The sequence below is a fragment of the Desmodus rotundus genome, chromosome 6 (assembly GCF_022682495.2).
Source record: "Desmodus rotundus isolate HL8 chromosome 6, HLdesRot8A.1, whole genome shotgun sequence".
NCBI classification, from domain to species: domain Eukaryota; kingdom Metazoa; phylum Chordata; class Mammalia; order Chiroptera; family Phyllostomidae; genus Desmodus; species Desmodus rotundus.
This window is the reverse complement of record NC_071392.1, coordinates 49,423,346-49,445,093: the sequence shown is the minus strand read 5'-3', so window position 1 is coordinate 49,445,093 and position 21,748 is coordinate 49,423,346. Positions and strand designations below refer to the sequence as shown.

The window sequence follows — 21,748 nt, the reverse complement described above, 5'->3', positions numbered from 1 at the left end:
GGTTTCCATAGGTGAAAAAGCAACAGAGGACAATTTAAAACAGATTAACATAGAAAACAGTTTCTTTTGCAGATGGTTCCTTTTGTAATGTAAGCTGGTATTTTCAACAAACAAATCATTCTGAGCACTGACTACATGCAAATATTACAATACTAGGTGTTACAAAGGATAAAAATGTAAGAAAAATATGATCTCTGCTCTCAGGCAACTTAGTCTACTGAAAAGGATGAGACAAGAGCATACAAGCTGTAGCACAAGATCAGATACAGCACTATTGTGTTGCAATAGAGATTAGGCAGCTCACGAGGAATTAAAGCTCTAATGAATATATTATATAACCCTAAAAAAAATTCTTTTTAGGCGGTAAGAGGACTGAAGTGCACACTATGACTAAAGAAGCCTTATAGTTTCAAAATTTTTTAAAGTTAAAAAATTTAAAGATCAGAAAGAAGAAAACAAATTTCTCTAAATCTGTGAATTTCTTGCCCACTCAAGTTCAAAACAATCCTAGCTGTTGCTTCACTGAGTTCAGTTCACACAGGCTCTCCAGTGATTGCCCAAACTGGAAGGGAATCATTGAGTTGCAGGAATGTTTATACTGCTTGAATTATTATGCCATTTACTTAGAAAAGCTGAATTTGTGTTGGTCTTGTAAATATACTTTCATTACTGCACCTGCAAACTTGTCCAAATTTATTACGTGTAACTTGATGGTGGAGAAAGACCAAGAGTCTTGGAATCTGAAATCCAATAGCTACCAGCTACAATAATTCACTCTTTCGGCTACCTTATCCCATTTTGGTACATGGCTGGAAAAAGACTAGTAAGAAGTAAAACTCCATTACTGTTGTTATTTAAGGCAATTAAAAGTTAAGTGGTCTTTCATAGAATTATTTCATTTAATTAACTGAATGTCAGAACACAAAAGGGTCTCTCTCAGGCACCATCTGCCCTTCACTTTATAGGCCAGTATACAAGAGAAGGCACAAAACGTGGTTAAGATTGTGGATTGCAGAGTCAGATTGCTTGGACTGAATCTTAGTTCTGTCACTTAGCTGAATGATTTTGTGCAAGTCATTTAACATTTTTGTGCCTCCCTTTCTCATGTATAAATTGCAGGCAATAACAGTATCAACTTCATGGGGTTGCTGCAAGAATTAAGAGTTAATATCTTACTGAGAAGCACCTGAAGTGATACCTGGCACAGTGTTAGCTATTATTTATGACTTTGAGCTCCAGAACATATGAGGTGACTTGCCCTAAGTGACAATGCTAATTATTGGTAGAGTTGGGACTAGCAGTCAAGTCTCTTGCATCTCAGGGTAATATACTTTCCATTAAATAATGTGTCTCTGACAGAGAATGAAGAGGTGTTTCAGCAATTTTATCCTTCCTTAACAAGTATTTCAAAAGCTACAAGTATTAAGTATCTTGAAATATAAGTAATCTTTGACATTCTAACCTATGGCTTTTATTGATCAATTAGTTGCACTTTGTTTTTTGTTTAAAAAAAAGATTTTATCATTACAAAGAAAGGTCGTACTGAGGGCCTTATAAACTGAAATATGTGGTCCCAGGATGTCACAATGGAGAAGTCAAGAGATAATGATTGCAGACGAGGTCACTGTATACTGAAGGACATGATCCGGGGAGGCTGGCCAGGAGCGCAGCAGAAATGATCAGGACAAGTGAGGGGTGGTCAGGTTACATGGTGAGGGAGGGGACAGCGCCCTTCACTCCTGCTTCTTATGGATCTCCAGGTGAGAACAGGCACACCCCAATGGCAGCAGGTGAGCCCAATGGCGATATGGTCCCTAGCTGCTCCTGCAGAGATCCTGGAATGGATCTAGGCATGCCATACCATGAGCGGCTGGGGCAAGCTGGGTAGGCCCCTCCGCAGCAGTGGTATCAGCACAGGCATGGCCCCGCAGCAATTAGTTGCACTTTGGGCACTGACAGTATTTACATCCAACTCACAGACTTTCTCCCCACTGTGTCCTGGTTTTAGCCTACCATATCTGTGCACCTCCAATGATCTAGGACCACTGATTTGAACAGAGATACACAGGAAGAAGGATAGCATGGAACCAAAGGGAAGGAAAACAAAAAAAGGAAGAAATTGTGGGGGATCAAAGAATCAACAGTCATGAAATAAGCTTCCTTGGAATGGTAACTGGTTCTGAAAATAAGTCCAAAAATGTTTTAAGGAGGATGCTTTCTTTGAAGGACAATACTAATTTAAGTACATTAATTATGATGTATATGAGAAAAATAATAGTACAAAAACACTTTCTATTTTTTTAGAGCTAAAGAGCAGGAAAAAAATAACAAAAGAATCAGAGGAAAAAAGCAGTGTTCTATTTGTAGTTACAACTCATTAATCTGACGTGATGGGCAGAATATTAAATCAAGATAGGCACACGGTTAGTCTACAAAGACACGGCTATGTGCTTTGAGGCTAGCCATCATATTAATTAAAGCTTTGAAGGTTCTGTTTTCTTTTTACCATTGGGAAATGAGATCAAAGGATAGAAAATGAAGCAAAAAATTTTAGGGTACAAAATGAGGCTGATTCTGTTGCTGAAACATTCCCCCAAAAGCAAAAATGACTTATTGTTTGCTCTTACCAACAGCTTGATTTCCCAGACCTATGTTTACTACAAAGGGAAATTTACATGACATCTGTGAATCAATGCCTTTTCAAAACAGAACAAAACAAAGTAAAGAACAAACTGATGCTTATTCTCTAAAGGTTTCCTTAAAGATGCTGGGTACAATCTAAGAAACATTTTTGAATTGTTTCTATAAAGATACCTTTTCGTTGTATAGAAAATAAGGCAGACATCAAAGAAAAGTAAAACAGGGTTTTGAGAAAGTGAGCAAGATATTGTAGCACCAAGCAGAATTTTCTGAAATGAATTTTGCCTTATGTAATAGGTTTTGGAAAGCTTTATACTGTACTATATAATAGCTACCTCATTTAGAACTGATGGAACGTGGTGCTTAGAGTTCTTATAAGAGTCTGGGCTTTAGGACTTGGATAAGGATTTGAATTCTCTACTGAGGGAACAAAACTTTTTACATAAGTATAACTTCGTGTAACACATAATTATTTGCATTTCATTAATTTATAATAGGGAAATAATCTTACTGCATTATTTTAGGAATGCTTTCCTCAAGAAAATCTGCTTTGTTTATGAATGGTTCCACTGGTTATTTTTATTAAAAGGAGAATTCTCAAAATATGTGGCTTACTATGAACTGAACACAGTCAAGTATGAGATCTAAGTACTAAATTTTAAACTTAAGAAAAAAATACCCCATACAATTTTGTATCTTTCATTTTTCCATTTGTTCTTTTTAATTAATGGGAAAAGCTCTCTCCCTGAATGGCAGGGGGTCAGGAGTGGGCTGTTAAAGAAGCATTATCAGCATCACAAAGTTAAAGGCTTTAAATATTACATAGTCATCAATCTATATCAACTACTTTCTTCTGCTTCCTACATAACCATCATTTAAAATAAAACAAAATAAATACATAAAGCAAAACAGCATTACAAAAATAATTTAACTGAAAAGAAAATGGAAATATAGAGACTTAGTCCTGGCCAGTGTGGCTCAGTTGGTTGGAGCACCGTACTGTGAACAGAGAGGTCCAGGGTTTGGTTCAGGTCAGGGTGCATGTCTAGGTTGCGGGTTCTGTCCTGGTCAGGGACAGGTGCGTAAGAAAGGCAACGGATAGATGTTTCTCTCTCACATCAATGTTTCTCTCTCTCTTTTTCTCCCTTCCTTCCCTCTTCTCTAAAATCAATAAGCATGTCCTCAGGTGAGGATTAAAAAAAAAGAAATATAGAGACTTATAAATACCTGTTTTAGGTTATAAAGTAAAATTAATGGTAATGAATGAATTAAAATTCACATTCCCAGAATACTTTTCTCTTTGAATCACAAAGAAAGTCCAATGGTATTAATCTACTATGGAGGGAAACTATGAGAAGAAATAAATCTAAAAGACAATAAAATGAAATAACCGATTTGTAGAACAATGTTGCTATTTTTGGTCATTTTCTGCATATAAATTAAGCAAATGCTCTTTTCAATGCTGAAAAATAATATACCATCCTGTGGGAATATCAACAACATTCACACAAATTTTTAAAAAGAAAATTTAAATACCTGTCTTAGTTTCTCATTCTCTTTCATGAATTTTTTGGCAGCCTCGTTAGTATCTTCTGCTTGAGTTTTAAGTACTCCTTTGTTTGATAGTTCTTTTGCCAACTGAGTAATAAGAGTAACCAGACGTCTCAACACTCTAAGGGGAAAAAAAACCTTTAAAATAAATAGTCATTGACAAACAACATTCCTTTAGGTATGGGTGTGGTGGAGAGAGATGATGGTTAGGGAGGACACATTTTTAAAAAACATCCAAGTCTTGCAGTCAAAACACACCTGTGACTCATTTGTTTAGAATCTTTGTCAGGCTTCCAGTCAAGATGGTGGCATAGGTAAACACAGCTTGCCTCCTGGCACAACAACATCAAAATTACAGTTAAGTTATAGAACCATCATCACTCAGGACCATCAGAAATCAAGCTGAATGGAAGTCTGACAACTATGGAATTAAAGAAATCATATCCGTCCATACTGGTAGGAGGGGCAGAGATGCAGAATGGGCTGGTTCCATGTCCACAGGTGATGGATAAAAATTCGGGAGGGATATCTCAAGAGCAAGGAGTCCCAGCCCCACACCAAGCCTGCGGCCCAGGGTTCCAGTGCCAGGAAGATAAGTCCCCATTACTTCTGGCTGCAAAAGGCAGGGGGGATTGAGTCAGTGGAAGAAACTTCTAGAGTCCCAAGCAGTTCATCTTGAGCCAAACACAGACTTACTCACATTCACTGCCTCTGAGCTCCAGCACCAGGGTAGCAGCTAGAAAGGCACCAGTGGCATACAGGGAGGAACTATAGTGTCTGGCATCAAGACAAAAGCTGGGGGACAACTATATTCCAGACAGAAACGCAGGCAGAGGCCACCGTCCCTTTTCTGAACCTTCCCCCCACAAAGCCATGGAGCTGCCAGGTGGGTGTCATATTTGAGACTCCATCAACCTGGCTAACACCGTTTGCCCCACCCTGGAGATCCCCTGAGGCTCTGTCTGACCCAACTTACAGCTGTTAACAGTGGCTTTTCCACATGAATGGCTGGTCCTAGTACATGCTTCGCAACTTCCTAAATCCTCTCAAACAAGCAACAGCGGGCCTCAGTGAGCCCCCAAACCCTGGACCTCTTGTTAAGTGGCCCCAGGGCCAGCACTAGCAGCAGCTAGCCTAGATTCATAGCATGGGTTTGCCTAGGAATCTCCAAGCCGAGCACAAGGAACAGCCATCTCAGATTGCTTTATAGCTCAGACAGGGTTGCCCCAGGTAAAACGAGGTGGGGGCTGACCTTGGCCTACACCACCAGGGAAATCCTAGGGCCTGTGCTCCCAGGGGACAGCTACAGATCATGTTGGAGCATCACTACGTGCCCCTGCACACCTGATCCCCCATGGAGGGCAGAAGTTGGTGGTCAGTGGTCACAGCTAGTCCTTGTAGCTGACGGGCCTGGGAAAATCCCTCCCATTCACCTGCCAACAGAAACCAAGGTTCAACTACAAGAGGAGGATGCACTCAGCCCACATGAAGCACACACCTTGAGTACCAAGCTTGGGAGATAAGGAAGGCTGTGCTACTGGACACTATAGGACACCTACTGCATTAGGCCACACTACCAAGACAGGGAGTCACATCAGCTCCACCTAATACATAGAAACAAACACAGGGAGGCTACCAAATGAGGAGACAAAGAAACATGGCCCAAATTAAAAGACAGATCAAAACTCCAGAAAAAGAACTAAACAAAAGGGAGATAAGCAATCTATCAGATGCAGAGTTCAAACCACTGCATCTCATAAGGATGCTCAGGGACCTTAGTGAGTACCTCAACAGCATAAAAACGATCAGTCAGAAATGAATGATACACCAATTTAAATAAAGAACAATTTACAGAGAAACAACAGTGAAGTCAATGAAGCTGAGAATCAAATCAATGATTTGGAACACAAGGAAGAAAAATAAAACCAATCAGAACAATAGGAAGAAAAAAGAATCCAAAAAATTGAGCATAGTGTAAGCAGCCTCTGGGAAAACTTCAAGCTTTCCAACATTTACATTGTAGGGATGGCCAGAAGGAGAACAGAAAGAGCAAGAAATTGGAAACCTATTTGAAAAATAATGAAAGAAAACTTCCCTAACTTGAAAGAAATAGACATGCAAGTCTAGGAAGCACAAATAGTCCCAAACAAGATAGATGCAAAGAGACTCACTCCAAGCACATTATAATTAAAACGCCAAAGTTTAAAGACAAAGAGCAGCAAAAGAAAAGCAGTTAAGTTACTTACAGGGGAGTTCTCATAAGACTCTCAGCTGATTTCTCAAAAGAAACTCTGCAGGTTAGAAGCGATTGGCAAGAAATATTCAGTCATGAAAAGCAGGCAGCTACAGCCACGACTGCTCTACTCAGCAAGGTTATCATTTAGAATTGAACGGTAGATAAACAGCTTCCCAGATACGAAAAAACTAAAGGAGTTCATCATTACCAAACCATTATTATATGAAATGTTAAGGGGACTTATTTAAGAAAATGAAGATCAAAACTATGAACAATAAAATGGCAACAAATACAAATCAACAATAGAATCTAAAAAACAAACTAAGCAAACAAGATGGACAGAGACAGAATCATGGATTCTGGAGAGTGTTTTGATGGTTGCCAGATGGGAGGGGGTTATTGGGAAATGGATGAAGAGATGAGGGGATTAAGAAGTATAAATAGGTAGTAACACAATAGCCATAAGGATGTTAAATACAGTGTAGGAAATGGAGTAGCCAAAGAGCTTATGTGCATTACCCATGGACACGAACAATGATGTGTGGGGATTGCCTGACGGAGTGGAGGTTGCTGGGTAGAGGGGGGCAAAGTAGGAAAATTGGGACAATTGTAATAGCATAATCATAAAGTATAAAAAAACAGAACCTTTGTTAGAAGACTAGCATTTGAAATACAGGTCCAATGGTACTTACTAATTTAAGGTTTTTCTTTGTAATGCCTCCAGCCAAGAGGAGCAGAAACAGAATTTCAGACAGTGTGGCAGGGCTAGTAAGAGAAGTTGGTTTTTTTCCCCCACTTCAAAGTTTGCTATTTAAAGAGCATTGTATGAGGCTGGTCAAGCCCCCAAACTGCTCATACACATGTTTGTGGGTAACTTCCATTGTTAGTAGTAGTAATTAGTATCTTCAATTACTCATTCAACAGACATCTCCTCAGGAGCTGCGAAGTGTTAAGTACTGTTTCAGGCATTGGGGACATAGCAAGAAACAAGACAAAGTCCCTGTTCTCAAAGAGTTTAGGTTGTAGTTGGAGAGGCAAGGGTTAAAACAGTATTTAATTATAATCATGAATGATATTTGAAAGAAAGTATCATATTTTGTTGTGTATAATGCACACTTTTTTGCCCAAATTTTTGAGGGAAAAATAAGGATGCTCATTATACATGGGTAGTACCTGAAATACCTTGTGTTCTTGTGTTTTATAATTATGTTACATAAAATTTTTTGTACCATATGTTCAAAAATAAATACTAAAATTCTTTTATAATACAAGAAACAAGTATCTAAATATAAATAAATAAAGAATTAAATTAAAAATTAAAGTGAAAGATTTTTTTTCCTGAAAGTTTGGGCCAAAACCATGGGTGTGCACTACACACAGGAGCACATTATACATGACAAAATACAGTATGTATCCATTCTATAGGAGAGGACGAGACCTATCTACTTTGAGGGGAATGATGGTCACAGAAAGCTGCCCTGGGAAAGATACTGAATGATGAAAAGTTAGCCAGGGAAAGAGGAAAGAGTGTTCTGGCAGAAGGAAAAGCAGGTATGAATATCCTGAAGTAGGCAGGAGCTAATTATACAATTGGGACTTAATAAATGAATGAATGAATGCCCTGGCTGGGTAGCTCAGTTGGTTAGAGCATCATCCCAATATGCCAAGGTTGGGGGTTTGATACCCAGTCAGGGCACATACTAGAATCAATGAATGAATGAATAAATAAGTGGAAAAAATCGATGTTTCCTTCTCTCCCCCACTTCCCTTGTCTAAAATCAATAAATAATTTTTAAAAGAATAAATGAATGAATAGTGGAGTAGGAATGTGGTGAACAGTATGAAACAAGGCTCCAGATAAAAGCAGGGGCTAGATCATTCAGGGCTTATTAACCTTTCAAACCTACAATCCATAACTATTGCTTGTTATTTGGGAATATAGTCTGAGTTCTTTTATGAAGATGGTAGTATAATTAATATTACAGAAAAAATCTATAGTTTAGGTTAAAAAAATGAGAAACAAATTGTTTTCAAATTGTGTGTGTTTTTTACTTACAGCCAAAAAAATAGTGAAAATCCAGAAATGTAAAGGTTTCTTTGGGACCTAAAGAGTTTCATGTGGGTATGTTCATGGGCACCAGGTCTGCTGGGTAAGCTCTTTTCAATAGTAGTAATAGAGGAATATTTCCTTACTTCTCTCACAGCATCTATTAGAGAAAAGAGAACACATTACTTTTGCCTTGTGAGAATATATAATTATTATTAAAATGGAAAGCAGTTTTAGAATAACTGATATAACTTTAAAATAATGGACTTTAGGCAGGGACTTTTCCTTGAAGTACTTGAGAGGGTACTGTGCTCAAAACAGATGATCTGTATTTGTATAGTACTGGTAAACTTTGAGTGTAACACCATTTTTGTTCTTACCGTTCATCTAGGACTCACCATCATTTACTGTCTCATCTCTACCTACACTGCAAACTATTAGCCTTTACTCTTTCTATATTCCTAATAGGGTCACTACATTTTGACCTATTAACAATAACATATAGACCATATCCCATTACATTCAATTCTGAGAGACTATCCTATTTCTCTTACTATACTAGCATTTTATTGTATCTATCATTTCGTTGATGGTTTCCTTTGCTTTGCAGAAGCTTTTTAGTTTGGTATAGTCCTACTTATTGACTTTTGCTTTTGTTGCCTTTGCTTGTGGTGTCAACTCCAAAAAAATCATTGCCAAGACCCTTACCACCTATGCTTTCTTCTAGTTTTGTGGTTTCAGGTCTTAAGTTCAAGTCTTTAATCCATTTTGAGTTAATTTTTTAAATTTTATTTTTCAATTACAGTTTACATTAAAAACTATTCTGTATTAGTTCCAGGTGTGCATTAAGTTAATTTTTGTATTGTGTAAGACAGTCGTCAAGTTTTCCCAACATCATTTACTGAAGAGACTGTGCTCTCCCCATCAGATATTCTTGGCTCTTTTATCAAAAATTAACTGAATACATGTGGTTTTATTTCTGGGCTCTCTATTCTACTCTATTGATCTATGTGTGCTTTTATGTCAATACCATACTGTTTATATATATTTTTAAATTATATTGTATTATGTTATTATAGTTGTCCCAATTTTTTCCCCTTTTCCCCCCTCCACCCAGCATCCCGTACTCCCTCAAGCAATCCCCACACCATTGTTCATATCAGTGGGTCATGCATATATTCTTTGGCTACTCAATTTCCCACACTGTACTTTACATCCCCATGCCTATTCTGTAACTACCAATTTGTACCTCTTATTCTCCTCATCTCTTCACCTATTCCCCCAAATACCATACTGTTTTGATTATTACTATAACTTTGTAATATAGTTTGAAATCAGGGAACATGATGCCTCCAACTTTGTTCTTTCTCAAGATTGCTTTGGTTATTTGGGGTCTTCCATATGAATTTCAAGATTGTTTATTCTATTTCTGTAAAAAATGCCACTGGAATTTTTATAGGATTTGTACTGAATCTGCAGGTTACTTTGGGTAGCATAAACATTTTAACAATATTAATTTTCCAATCTATAAGCACAAAATATCTTTCCTATTATGCAATTTCTTTCATTAACGTCATAGAGTTTCCAGTGTACAGGTTTTTCACCTTTTTGGCTAAATTTACTCCTAGGTATTTTGTTGTTTTTAATACAATAATAAATGAAGTTCTCTTAATTTCTCTTTCTGATAGTTTGTTATTAGCATATAGAAATGCAGATTTCTGTGTATTGATGTTGTATCCTGTAACTTTACTGAACTCATTTATTAACTCAACAGTCTTTTATATGAAGTCTTAGGGTTTTTTATATCAATATAGATATAGATTTCTATATCATGTCATCTGCAATAGTGACAGTTTTACTTCTTCCTTTCTAATTTGGATGCCTTTTATTTCTTTTTCTTATTTAACCACTTTGGCTAGGACTTCCCATACTATGAATAAAAGTGGTGAAATCGTGTACCCTTGTCTGGTTCCTGATCTTAGAGGAAAAGCTTTCAGCTTTTCATTGTTGAATAGGATATTAGTTGGGGGCTTGTCATATATGGCTTTTATCATGTTGAGGTCCATTCCCTCCATACAAACTTTGTTTAGAGTTTTTATCATAAATGGATGTTGAATATTTTCAAATGCCTTTTCAGCATCTATTGAGATGATCATATAATTTTTATGACTAACCTTTTAGAAAAAATCATGAATGCATATTCTTAAGGTAGAAAAAAATCACTGATTTTAACCCTTTCTTCTTTTCCTAATAAACACTCAAGGCTATAAATATCCTCTAAACAGCACTTTATTGCTTAATTATCTAACAAGTTTTTGTACATTGTATTTTCATTATTACTCATTTAAAATATTTTCTCTTTTGCCGTTGAGTACTTCTATGACCCATGCATTATTGACAAGTGTCTTATCTAATTTCCAAATATGTGGGGTTCTCTTAACCCCACATTATTGAATTCTCTTTTACATACTTTGCATGATTTCAACTCTTTTGTAATTTATTGAGATTTATATTTGTGGGCCAGAATATAGTGTATCTTTGTGAACAGAGTAGAGTGTCTACAGGTGTTTTTGGAGACTTGATTTTTACACTTTTTAAGGCCAGTCAGTTTTGATTTTAATTTTAGGTAAATTCTTAATTCCTGGGACGCAATAACTTCTCTATTCCGAAGAAGCAATCTTCTGTGATTTTAGTGGAAAGGTCAAAGGTCTTTACCAGGGGCCTCAAACTTGATAGGAGTTGAAACTCTGAACTGTTTCTTTTTTGGTGGCAGCATCTAAATCTGCTCAGTTCTTTTAGCTTTCTAGCTGCTGCTCTCCACAGAACTCTTTGTAATCTCCCCTACAGATCCAGGGTTCAAGATTCAACCAAGGATTTGAGGTGAATTTTTATGCAGATTTTGGGGTTCACTTTCTGATACTTTCTCCTTTTTTGCATATTTCCCTTAATTTCCAGCCTCTCTGATCTTTGACACCTTTAAGCCAGTAATACTGTGGCTTTCCACTTTGAGTCTATGTGATCATGCCGCAGGGCTGAGAACTGTCCTTCAAGGAAGAACTACGAAAATGTGATCATGCTCAGCGTGATTCTCTACTTTCAAGGTTTGACGTGCCTCCAGTTTCCATCTACTTTTGGTTGCTCTCCTAAGCCTTCAAATACCTTTTTTTCTTATTTTTCCAGGGTTCATAGTTGTTATCACAGGAGGATTTAATCTAAAACAAGCTATCTTGCCATTTGCCTTAAAAATTAAAATAAAATAAAAAATAAATAAAATAAATAAATAAATAAAATAAAAAATTTATTACTTTAAAAATCTATCGAGGCAAAAACTTCCAATACCTCAGTGAAGTAAATATTACTACCCTCTTCTGAAATGTAAATGCTGAGGCTTAAAAAGTAAGTCCCTATCTGCCTGCCTTTACTCATTCACGGTTAAAATTCCTGCAGTAATCATCCGTGACTTCCCTACCCTCTGGGAAATACGCATGCTGCCCACAGATGTAGGCCACAGTCAGCAGTCATGACTCTGTCACAGCGTACCAGACAAGGGCTGCATAGCTGGTGCTAGCTGGTCCAATTTCTTCCTTAGAATTGGGATTCAGAATCAGCTAATTAATCCTTGCATATGGCTGGAGTGATTAACACTTGGCAGCTGTGTGGTGGCCATTTTCTGCTCTGGGAATAGACTGAGAATCCATGGAGATGAGGAAGAATGAAGTGGACCCGAGGAGAAATGCAGGGACACGAAAAGGGCACTTTAGTGACTATTAGTTCCTCCCTGGACTTTGGCTTACTTCCTTCCCTGGGTTGCTCTGAAACAACCTCATATTTTATTATAAATTCCTCCCTCTTGCTCAAGTGAGTTCAAGTTTGTTTCTGATAGATGTAACCAAAACCATGACTAAAGTTCTCCTTCCTTATATGGGTGGGATGTGTGGCAGTTTTCAGTAGAAATTCTTGTGATAATTTTAGAGTTAGATCTCAAAACACTTTAGAGCTAGAAAAAGCTGCAGAAATGATCTTCTCTCCTGTGACTTTGCCAATAGATAAACCAAACTCAGAGGAAATGCCATTCCAGAAGTCATTTGGTTAGCTGGTGGCAAAGTGGGACCTGCTTTCCTTATTCTTTACTCATTTAGTGTTATTACTTATATGGCTGGAGAATAAATCGGTAACATTAACAATAATGAACCAGGAGACAAATGTTGACATTTTTGGATGAGGCAGAAACCCATTCACACCCTGATACAATTACCTACTCACACCCTCTCACACCAGTTGGTCCCAGTTTTATAAAGAGGATTCCATTTCAGAGGTTGGTGTTATGGAACATGGGAAACATTTTCTCACAAAACAGTGGCACACAAGGTGGCTATGGTTGCAGGCTGGCCCTTGTGAAACTTAACCTACAACACAGCAGCTCTTAGGGGTTCTGAAGTAAACATATTCTGCAATGCATATCAAAAGACGAAGTGCCGAGAAGTAGCTGGGTGATCAGGCAAGTTACTTAATTTTCTAAGTTCAGCAACTTCTTCTAAAAAATATAATTATTTAGACTTACGGGATTTCTGGTTTGACAAGAACCTTAAGGGTTTAATTCTAATATTTCAGATACTTGTTATAAAAATTTCAAACATGGTCACAAACTAGTATAATAAACACCCATATTTCTACCACCTAGATTCAATAATTGCTAACTTTTCCCCATGTTTGCTTTATCTGTCTTAATTTTTTAACCATTTGAAAGTGAGTTGAAAATATCATGACACTTGTAATATGTTAGCATGCAGCTCCTAGGAATAAGGACATATTCCTATAGAACAGGTGTTGGTAAACTTTTTCAGTAAGAGGGCCGATAGTGAATGCTTTTGGTCACATGGCGTGTCTGCTGTGACTGCACCACTCTGTAGCTGTCATGCAAACATGTATAGATGACACATAAACCAATGGGTGTGGTTATGCTCCGCTAAAACTGTAATTTCCAAAATTGGCATTTGATTTGCAGGCTACAGCTATGTAACAACACTGTTCTCACAACTAAGGTTAACAAAAAAATTCCCTAATGTTATCTAACAACCAGTCCATATTCAACTTTTTTCAGTAGTCCCCAAATGTCTGTGTTGTAATTGTTTTTAAACCTGCATCTAAGAGTCCCTTTGAGGGCCTAATGATTCTATTCCTCTATGCCTCCCTAAGAGCTAAGCCCCTGGTGTCTAGGACACCACAGTAACAAAGGACTGTATAACTGGTAACTCTGAAAAGTGGGCTATACATTGGTTTATTTAAACCTTAAAACAACTTAAAAGAGGTTAAGAACAACAAATTTCTGTTGAAATTTATGCTTCTGAATGTATAATAGTAATATCTATTAACTATTTATATACATATATCAGTATTTGCTCTATATATTATCTATATACTATACAAAGTCGACTGCACATCAATAGCAACATTAACTTCATTAAAAACCAATGAATTCATTATAAATAAAAACTAGAGTAAGCTTATTCAAAGCAGGCATCTAGTACTTACCTAGAAACAGAACAATCAATAGGACTATAATAGTGAGAAAAGCCTTGTTCCAAAAGGTTGCAATTTTACCCCAGATATTAAATGAAAAAATCTTCTGCCATCTATAAAGCAATACAATTACATTAGGTATAAAAAAAAAAATGAAAGAATGTTTCAAAATACTTTCTGAATTCTGAATTGACATTTTGGTTATTGTGTAGTGAGTAATAAGAATTACAGAAACTTAATTTATGTCATATCAGAGAGTTATTAATTCATAAGAGAGTTTCATAAAATGAAGAACACTTCTCTCAAATTTAATAATAACCTGACATTTGATTATCTTCTCTCTGGAAGCTTAAATATTCTACAGTGAAAGTAACTTAAAGGCAAGATACCTGATCAAAATCTTAAGAAGGAATTCTCATAGTAAAATGTTATATTGCTGATAGAAGCTGTCATTTTATATCTTTTTCCCAATCAGGGTAATAACAGGGAAATAACAAATATTGGCCCCAAATTAGCAATACTTGGGTAGTGGGCCCTATCCTCTCAACTATTTATTTTATGTAGCACAATTTTAACATTTACTCCAAGTAAAGGTGTTTCCGTTCTTTTACCATGGACTTTAAAAATCATTGAGGTATTACATACACACGACAAAGCACAAAATCTTAAATATATAACTTGATGAGTATATGTATGTATGTGTATATACCTATGTAGTTACCATGATCAAGATTTGAACATAGAGGAAATAAAATTGAGAGTAAATAGTCTATAATGGATGAATTAAAAGGTATAAACAAAGACAGAGGTAAGAATGTATGGATTATAAATGGCAAAGACTGATAAAGTAACTCATCACACAACTGAAAAGGTAACAAACTTTGCACAAAGGCATTTAAAATGAATTAAAATATTAACTGAGTAATAAGCACTTAAATAAACTTCAAACAGAATTTCAAAAAATTTTACTTCAAGATTATAACAAATAATATTAACTAATAAGTTTTGGAAACAATTCTAAGTAATAACTTAAATTTCAAGGGCAGAGGAAGATTCACATAAGATAAAGTGATTTCTGTTGTCTCTATGCTTCCAATTCCAAGGACACTATTTAGATTTTACATTATAAAAATTTTATATTTTTTGAAAGAGAACATAAGTGGCAATCAAGGTACAAATGTAAATTTACATTTCAAGGGCCAGTGTAAAATGAAACACAAGAGACACCCTACAGAGAACAACTAGCAGTTTATATTAACACTAAATTCAAGGAAGAGTTAATAATAGCTACCATATATTGAATCCTTACTATACTATGGTTCTAAGCATTTTATATGTTTTAGTTAATTTAATCACCGCAACCACTATGTGAGGAGGATATGAGTGTTACCTCCATTTTACAAATGCGGAAACTGACTGGAGATGGTGAATAACTTGCAGAAGGTCGCACAGTAAAATGCAGAGTTAGGCTATAAACCCAGGCAGTCTGACCTCTGACCTCTGAGCATGTGCATAACCAGTGGGTTTTGTGAGACAAGAATAGGCAGCCAAATGAAAAAGACTGAAGGCTCTTCTTTGAAGATTATGGTGATACACATATAAATGATAAAAAGATGGAGATACACATAGTAAGGGCGTATTATAAATAACATATGTACAAATATACCCTATTTTCTCATGTATATGAAAGTATGTTTATATAATATGAATAGGCACACATCTATCCAATAGCTACTTCATCAGAAGAGGGAAAAAATATATTTGGCAGGAAGGAAAATAACTTATAGGTCATTTTGATGGAGAAAAAGTAAACAGACTAAAAATATTGTTTGCAAGTCCTTGCAAGTATTACCAAAAAGCTAAACAGGGTGTTACTGAGGATGAGAAAACAAATCAAGGTGCTGAGAGGCAGGTACGGGGATGGAGCAGAAAGAGCACTAACCCGAAAGCAAGATTCTTCTCTGTAATCTGCCATTGACCAGCTACATGACCTTAGACCACTTTCCCTATAGAATGAGTGGGTTAGATACAATTCTCTCTAAACTCCTTTTCTACAGTATCATTCAATTTTTTTTTTTTTTTTTTTTTTTTTTTTGTCTTGAGCAAGGGAGGAAAAAATGAGGATACCACTGACAGACAAAGACAGAAGTGAGTAGAAATCCAGGCAGGTAAGAAGCAAGTTAAGAGTTCTGAAAGACTATCTGAACCCTGAGCCAAGGTAAAAACTTTTGTAAGTCTCTTCCCTGGGCTCCTACTAAACTGCAGTGGGTTATTTCTAGTATTTCATTTATGCAAGATTTTCTTTTATGCCATGAGTACAAACGAAAGTCATGTAGCATTTTTATTACAAGTGTATTTCACCATTCATACATGCAAGTTTCTGGATCTAAAACTGAACTCCCAATAAGTGGATTATCACAGGGGTAAAGTGAGCCAATGTTTCAATTAAAACACCTAAAACTTAAAGACCTAAGGAATTAATGCTAATGGATAGCTCTGATACTTTTCATAATCAGCACTTTTAACCTATACTCATTAATTCTGTGTGTGGGGAACAGTAGTAAAATTACCACTAAACATTATTGAAACAATTTCTTGTTTAGATAGGCCAAAACTAAGAATTACTTATCGGCTTAAGTTTCTAAATTGTCCTTTCGCTGCCCCAGTGAAACGTTTCTGCCCCCGCTCTGGACTGTAAACGCCATTTATCCACCCACCTTCACTTAGTTCACTGTTCCAATTGGGGGGAGGGGGCGATAAAACAAAGGTAAAACCTGATGACAAGACAAGTGTTAAAAGCCCACAAACCTTTATTCTACCCGTAATTAACAGAAACAAAGGACTTACCCTTTTGCTTTTAGAAAGGAGTGGGGAATGAAACTAGGAGATCCAGCTATAGGCATTAGGAACTGGGGAGAGGGTTTAGAAGAGTCAAATACTTAAACTATCTACTATGTGCAAGGCAGTAGGTATCTGCATTAGGAAATGCACTGGATGTGAAATTAGAATCTCTGGGTTTAAATATAAGTTCCTATGCTGACTTTCTATGAAACAATGGGTATAATACTGTGATGATTAAGAGAGAAGGAGCTGGAACAGACTACTTAAAATTCGAATGCTCCATGTGATCTCCAATTCTGTGGTTCTGCTCCAGGGGGGAGAGGTACAGAGAATAAGTAGCATAGATGATAGGTGGAAAATAGACAGGGAGAGGGTAAGAATAGTGTAGGAAATGTAGAAGCCAAAGAACTTATATGTATGACCCATGGACATGGACTATAGGGGGGGAATGTGGGAGGGAGAGAGTGGGCAGGAGGGAGTGGAGTGAAGGGGGGGAATGGGACAACTGTAATAGCATAATCAATAAATATATTAAAAAAAATAAAATTCAAAAAAAAAGAAAGGAGGAGAGTTAATTTGTACATTTAACAAAGTTTTATAAACAGTAATATTTTAATGTCATTACATATTACTTAAATTTGTTAGTGGCTTTACATTTTAAGTGCATCTTTTATATAATCAGTACTCAAAACTTTCAAACTTTAAGAAAATTTTTTCCATATCACACTAAACAGCATAAAGGAAGCTAGTCGTATACTTATTATTGTAACAGTTTGGCGTTTTCCTACCTCTGAGGGGGAATAAAGGGTAGACAGAAGATTAAAATGAGTCCTATTTCAGCATAAAGAAAGGTTGCAACTGCCGCCCACTGGAATGTCATTTTTTTCTCTTCACACCTAAATAGAGAAACACTTGTTTTACTTTGTTGCCGTTAAAAGACAATTGGGTATAACTCCCCCCGTTGCCAATGTTTTCATCCAGGGGGTTTACAAAGTCCGACCTTCCTCTCCCTGAAGGCGCCCGGCCCGGAAAGCACGGGAAGGGGTTAAGGGTGGGTCAGGAGGCCGGTGCTGACGCCTCCCCCGCCGAGCCCCGAGCGGCACGCCAGGCAGCCGGCGAGGCACTGGGTTTTTCCGCCAGCTTCGCGGCGACTTTTGCGTTACGCCCTCCTCCACTACCATCTGCGCGACACCCTAGCGCCCCGCGTACGCGCCGCGGGCTCTAGATCCGCGGGTCGGGGGCAGGCCCAACCGCGGAGAGCGCAGCGACCCCGCGGCCCCCCCCCCCCCCCATATCACCCGGCCTTACCCGGGCCGGCTCCCCGCGCCGCTCGGTGGCCGCCGACGCGCGAGACGTCAGACGCCGCGGCCGAGCGGCGGGGCTGCGGAGGGAGACGTGCCCCACCCCCACCCCCCGCCGGGCCCGCTTCCTGCGCCGGCCCTAAGTGCCGGTCCCCGCAGGTGTCGTAAGCGGCGCGAATACAGTTAAAAATTGATTGTGTCCTAATCGATGGTGGATGTGTGGGACTCCCAGGTGCAACTCCAGGAGAGCTGACTTTAAGTTTCTAATACTGTGTGGTTTGCGTAGGAGGCGTCGTTAATGGACCTCTCAGGATAAAGCAGCGTGGGGCCCAGGGAAAAGGAATGGCACCGGGGCAAAAGGGTTGGATAAGGTGGGGTAAATTCCGTGACATTTCTGAAACGCACTCTTTTCGTATTTCGGTTGTTTTTGATAGCACTGATTTCACTGTCCAGAAACAAGCTATAGTAAAATAGAAGGGCCAGGATTGGGTAGTTGTGCAGCATTTTGTTCTCCTGAGACTGTAGGACATGTAGAGTGAAAACATATTCTTTTTCTGCTATTGTCCAAGGGCTGGAAAGAGGCCATAAACTTAAAGGTGATGTTTGGGGACTGATGGGAAAGGGAAACTGTAGGTATGGGTAGTTTCTTTCAATGACTATTTTCCAGGTTTTCAAATTGCGTGAATACTTTCAGATTATTAAATATGTATTATTTCAACATCGATTACATCAAGAATGTATCTTCCTGGAAACAATTATTTTGGGAACATTAAACAAAGGGTGAAAAGACATAATTATAGAATATAAAAGCATTTAAGTTGGTACTTTTTCTTATCATAAATATACTTGATCACTTGTAAATAAAAGGCAATATAAATTAACCATAAGAATTTTTTTAGTTTCTATTTTTTAAAAATATATTTATTGATTATGCTATTACAATTGTCCCATTTCCCACCCCCCTCACTCCACTCCTTCCTGCCCAACCCCTCCCTCCCACATTCCCCCCCTATAGTTCAAGTCCATGGGTCATACTTATAAGTTCTTTGGCTTCTACATTTCCTACACTGTTCGTACCCTCCCCCTGTCAATTTTCCACCTGTCATCTATGCTACTTATTCTCTGTACCTTTCCCCCCTCTCCCCCTCCCACTCCCATATTGACAACCCTCCATGTGATCTCCATCTCTATGGTTCTGTTCCTGTTCTAGTTGTTTGCCTAGTTTGCTCTTGTTTTTGTTTTAGGTGTGGTTGTTAATAACTGTGAGTTTGCTGTCATTTTTACTGTTCCTATTTTTGATCTTCTTTTTCTTAGGTAAGTCCCTTGAACATTTCATATAATAAGGGCTTGGTGATGATGAACTTCTTTAACTTGACCTTATCTGAGAAGCACTTTATCTTCCCTTCCATTCTAAATGATAGCTTTGCTGGATACAGTAATCTTGGATGTAGGCCCTTGCCTTTCATGACTTGGAATACTTCTTGCCAGCCCCTTCTTGCCTGTAAGGTCTCTTTGGAGAAATCAGCTAACAGTCTTATGGGAAGTCCTTTGTAGGTAACTGTCTCCTTTCCTCTTGCTGCTTCTAAGATTCTCTCCTTCTGTTTCATCTTGGGTAATGTAATGATGATGTGCCTTGGTGTGTTCCTCCTTGGGTCCAGCTTCTTTGGGACTCTCTGAGCTTCCTGGACTTCCTGGAAGTCTATTTCCTTTGCCAGATGAGGGAAGTTCTCCTTCATTATTTGTTCAAGTAAGTTTTCAATTTTTTGTTCTTCCTCTTCTCCTTCTGGCACCCCTATAATTCGGATGTTGGAACGTTTCAAGATGTCCTGGAGGTTCCTAAGCCTCTCCTCATTTTCCCGAATTGTTTCTTCATTCTTTTCTGCTTGCATGTTTGTTTCTTCCTTCTGGTCCAGACCGTTGATTTGAGTCCCAGTTTCCTTCGCATCACTATTGGTTCCCTGTACATTTTCCTTTGTTTCTCTTAGCATAACCTTCATTTTTTAATCTAGTTATCAACCAAATTCAACAAATTCTGTGAGCGTCCTAATTATCAGTGTTTTGCTGATGGCTCCCTATTTGCTTGTATACTTGTGGAGAGCAGGGCAAATAAAATGGCATTGGTCTGATCAAGTTAGTAAAAAGTATATAAAACAAAGTGGAGTCACTCATGTCAACCAAAATGGCTGTCAGCCATGACACTCGGGTTCAAGAGGGAAACTACCTAAGTCAGAACAGACACGTGTGGCAACGAGACATACCTAAGATATCTACATGTGTGATCAGAACAGCCATGTCTGCAGAGTGGGACCACCCACAGATAGGCTCCTGGGGAAATTCCACACTTGCCAGCAGGGGTGTCAAGTGGTGCAGCCATGTACCACCCATAGACTCCGGGGCAAATTCCCCACTTGGCATCAGGCGTGCCAAGACATTTATAAAAAGATCCAGAAGGGTGTATACCACTTTCAAGGTATAACTGAGGCAGGTTCCAGACCACTGTGGAGACAGCTGAGCTCCACACACCAGAGTGCTGCTCCATGCCACAATGACATCCCTTCTTGGCATCAGCCACTGGAGATCCTGCTCTGGACTGAGGACTTCGTCTGCCCTGCTGCCCATCTGGCTCTGAAGATTGTTCCTTGCAAGACGCTGACAACTCCCTTGCCCACTGTGCTATCTCCCAAACCTGCAAACTGAGACTCTGAGACCAGGGTTTGTTATCCCCCAGATTGGTGTGTGTGTGTGTGTGTGTAATATTTCTCTTACATTGTTAGAATGTGAGTAGGATATCCATGTATGTTGATGTTCTACTTGGAGTGAACTTGCATTCAATAAAACCTGACTGAATAGCATAGTTACTGTAACTCCTGTCTATTCTTTGGTGGCGGGCTGCTCAGCAGGCAGCTAGCTGAGCAGCTGCCCTGCTGACTTACAGGAAAGACTATCAGGAATATACGCTCGTGACAATACCACTGCTATCAAATCTTTAAAAATATAGTAACTGAGCCCTGGCCCCATGTGGCTCAGTTGGTTGGAGTATCTCCAATTCCATTCCCGAATCAATATCTATATCCCTCTGGAGCATTAAAAAAAAATACAGTAACTGAAAAATGTAAGGAGAATGCATCTAAGAAAAAAAATATGACAACATAGTGCTTGTTAAAATTGATTAAAGTAATATTTCCAAACTCTTGAATTAATAAGTTTTTAGATAACTATCTCCTTTTGTAAGTTTTCATGTTAATAACTTCGACCAATACCTTGATTATGGAGCTGTATTATTTTTCCTGAAATATTCTTGCAGTAGCACATTCACCACCAACAAAATTCTATCAGTAACATTTCCCAAGCATGGAACTTTAAGGTTAAAATTATCAACCGCTGGGAGGCATAAAAATAACACCACTAAAAAAACCAGGATCTGAAAATTAGGTTTTTAAGTTAAAAATAAAACCTGGTTACTATTCTTCAGGAAATGTTTCAAATATATAATCATTTTCAGATTAGCTACCACATTTTTTATACTTAAAATGTGGGGGAGTACGATTGATACTATTTTGGGTAGTTACATTTATCAGTCTTTCAATCTTCTGAAGATCCAGACCAATGACT

The 21,748-nt window shown here is 38.0% G+C and overlaps 1 protein-coding gene across 2 annotated transcripts in view; it reads right to left on the bottom strand.

Moving 5' to 3' along the window:
• BCAP29 (B cell receptor associated protein 29) overlaps nt 1-18,271 on the bottom strand; it is a 50,746-nt gene extending 32,475 nt beyond the window's left edge. Inside the window, exons 1-5 of one of the 2 annotated variants that reach the window (XM_024558463.3) lie at nt 18,144-18,271; nt 17,624-17,731; nt 14,007-14,107; nt 8,484-8,634; nt 4,177-4,312 (exon numbers count right to left, since the gene is read on the bottom strand). In XM_024558463.3, the coding sequence (XP_024414231.1) occupies nt 4,177-4,312; nt 8,484-8,634; nt 14,007-14,107; nt 17,624-17,715 (480 nt within the window). In that variant the 5' untranslated portion in view covers nt 17,716-17,731; nt 18,144-18,271. Of the gene's footprint in view, nt 1-4,176; nt 4,313-8,483; nt 8,635-14,006; nt 14,108-17,623; nt 17,732-17,835; nt 18,094-18,143 lie in introns of those variants that run through there. The other variant, XM_053925977.1, reaches the window with a different exon arrangement.
• Nucleotides 18,272-21,748: the final 3,477 nt, after the last annotated feature.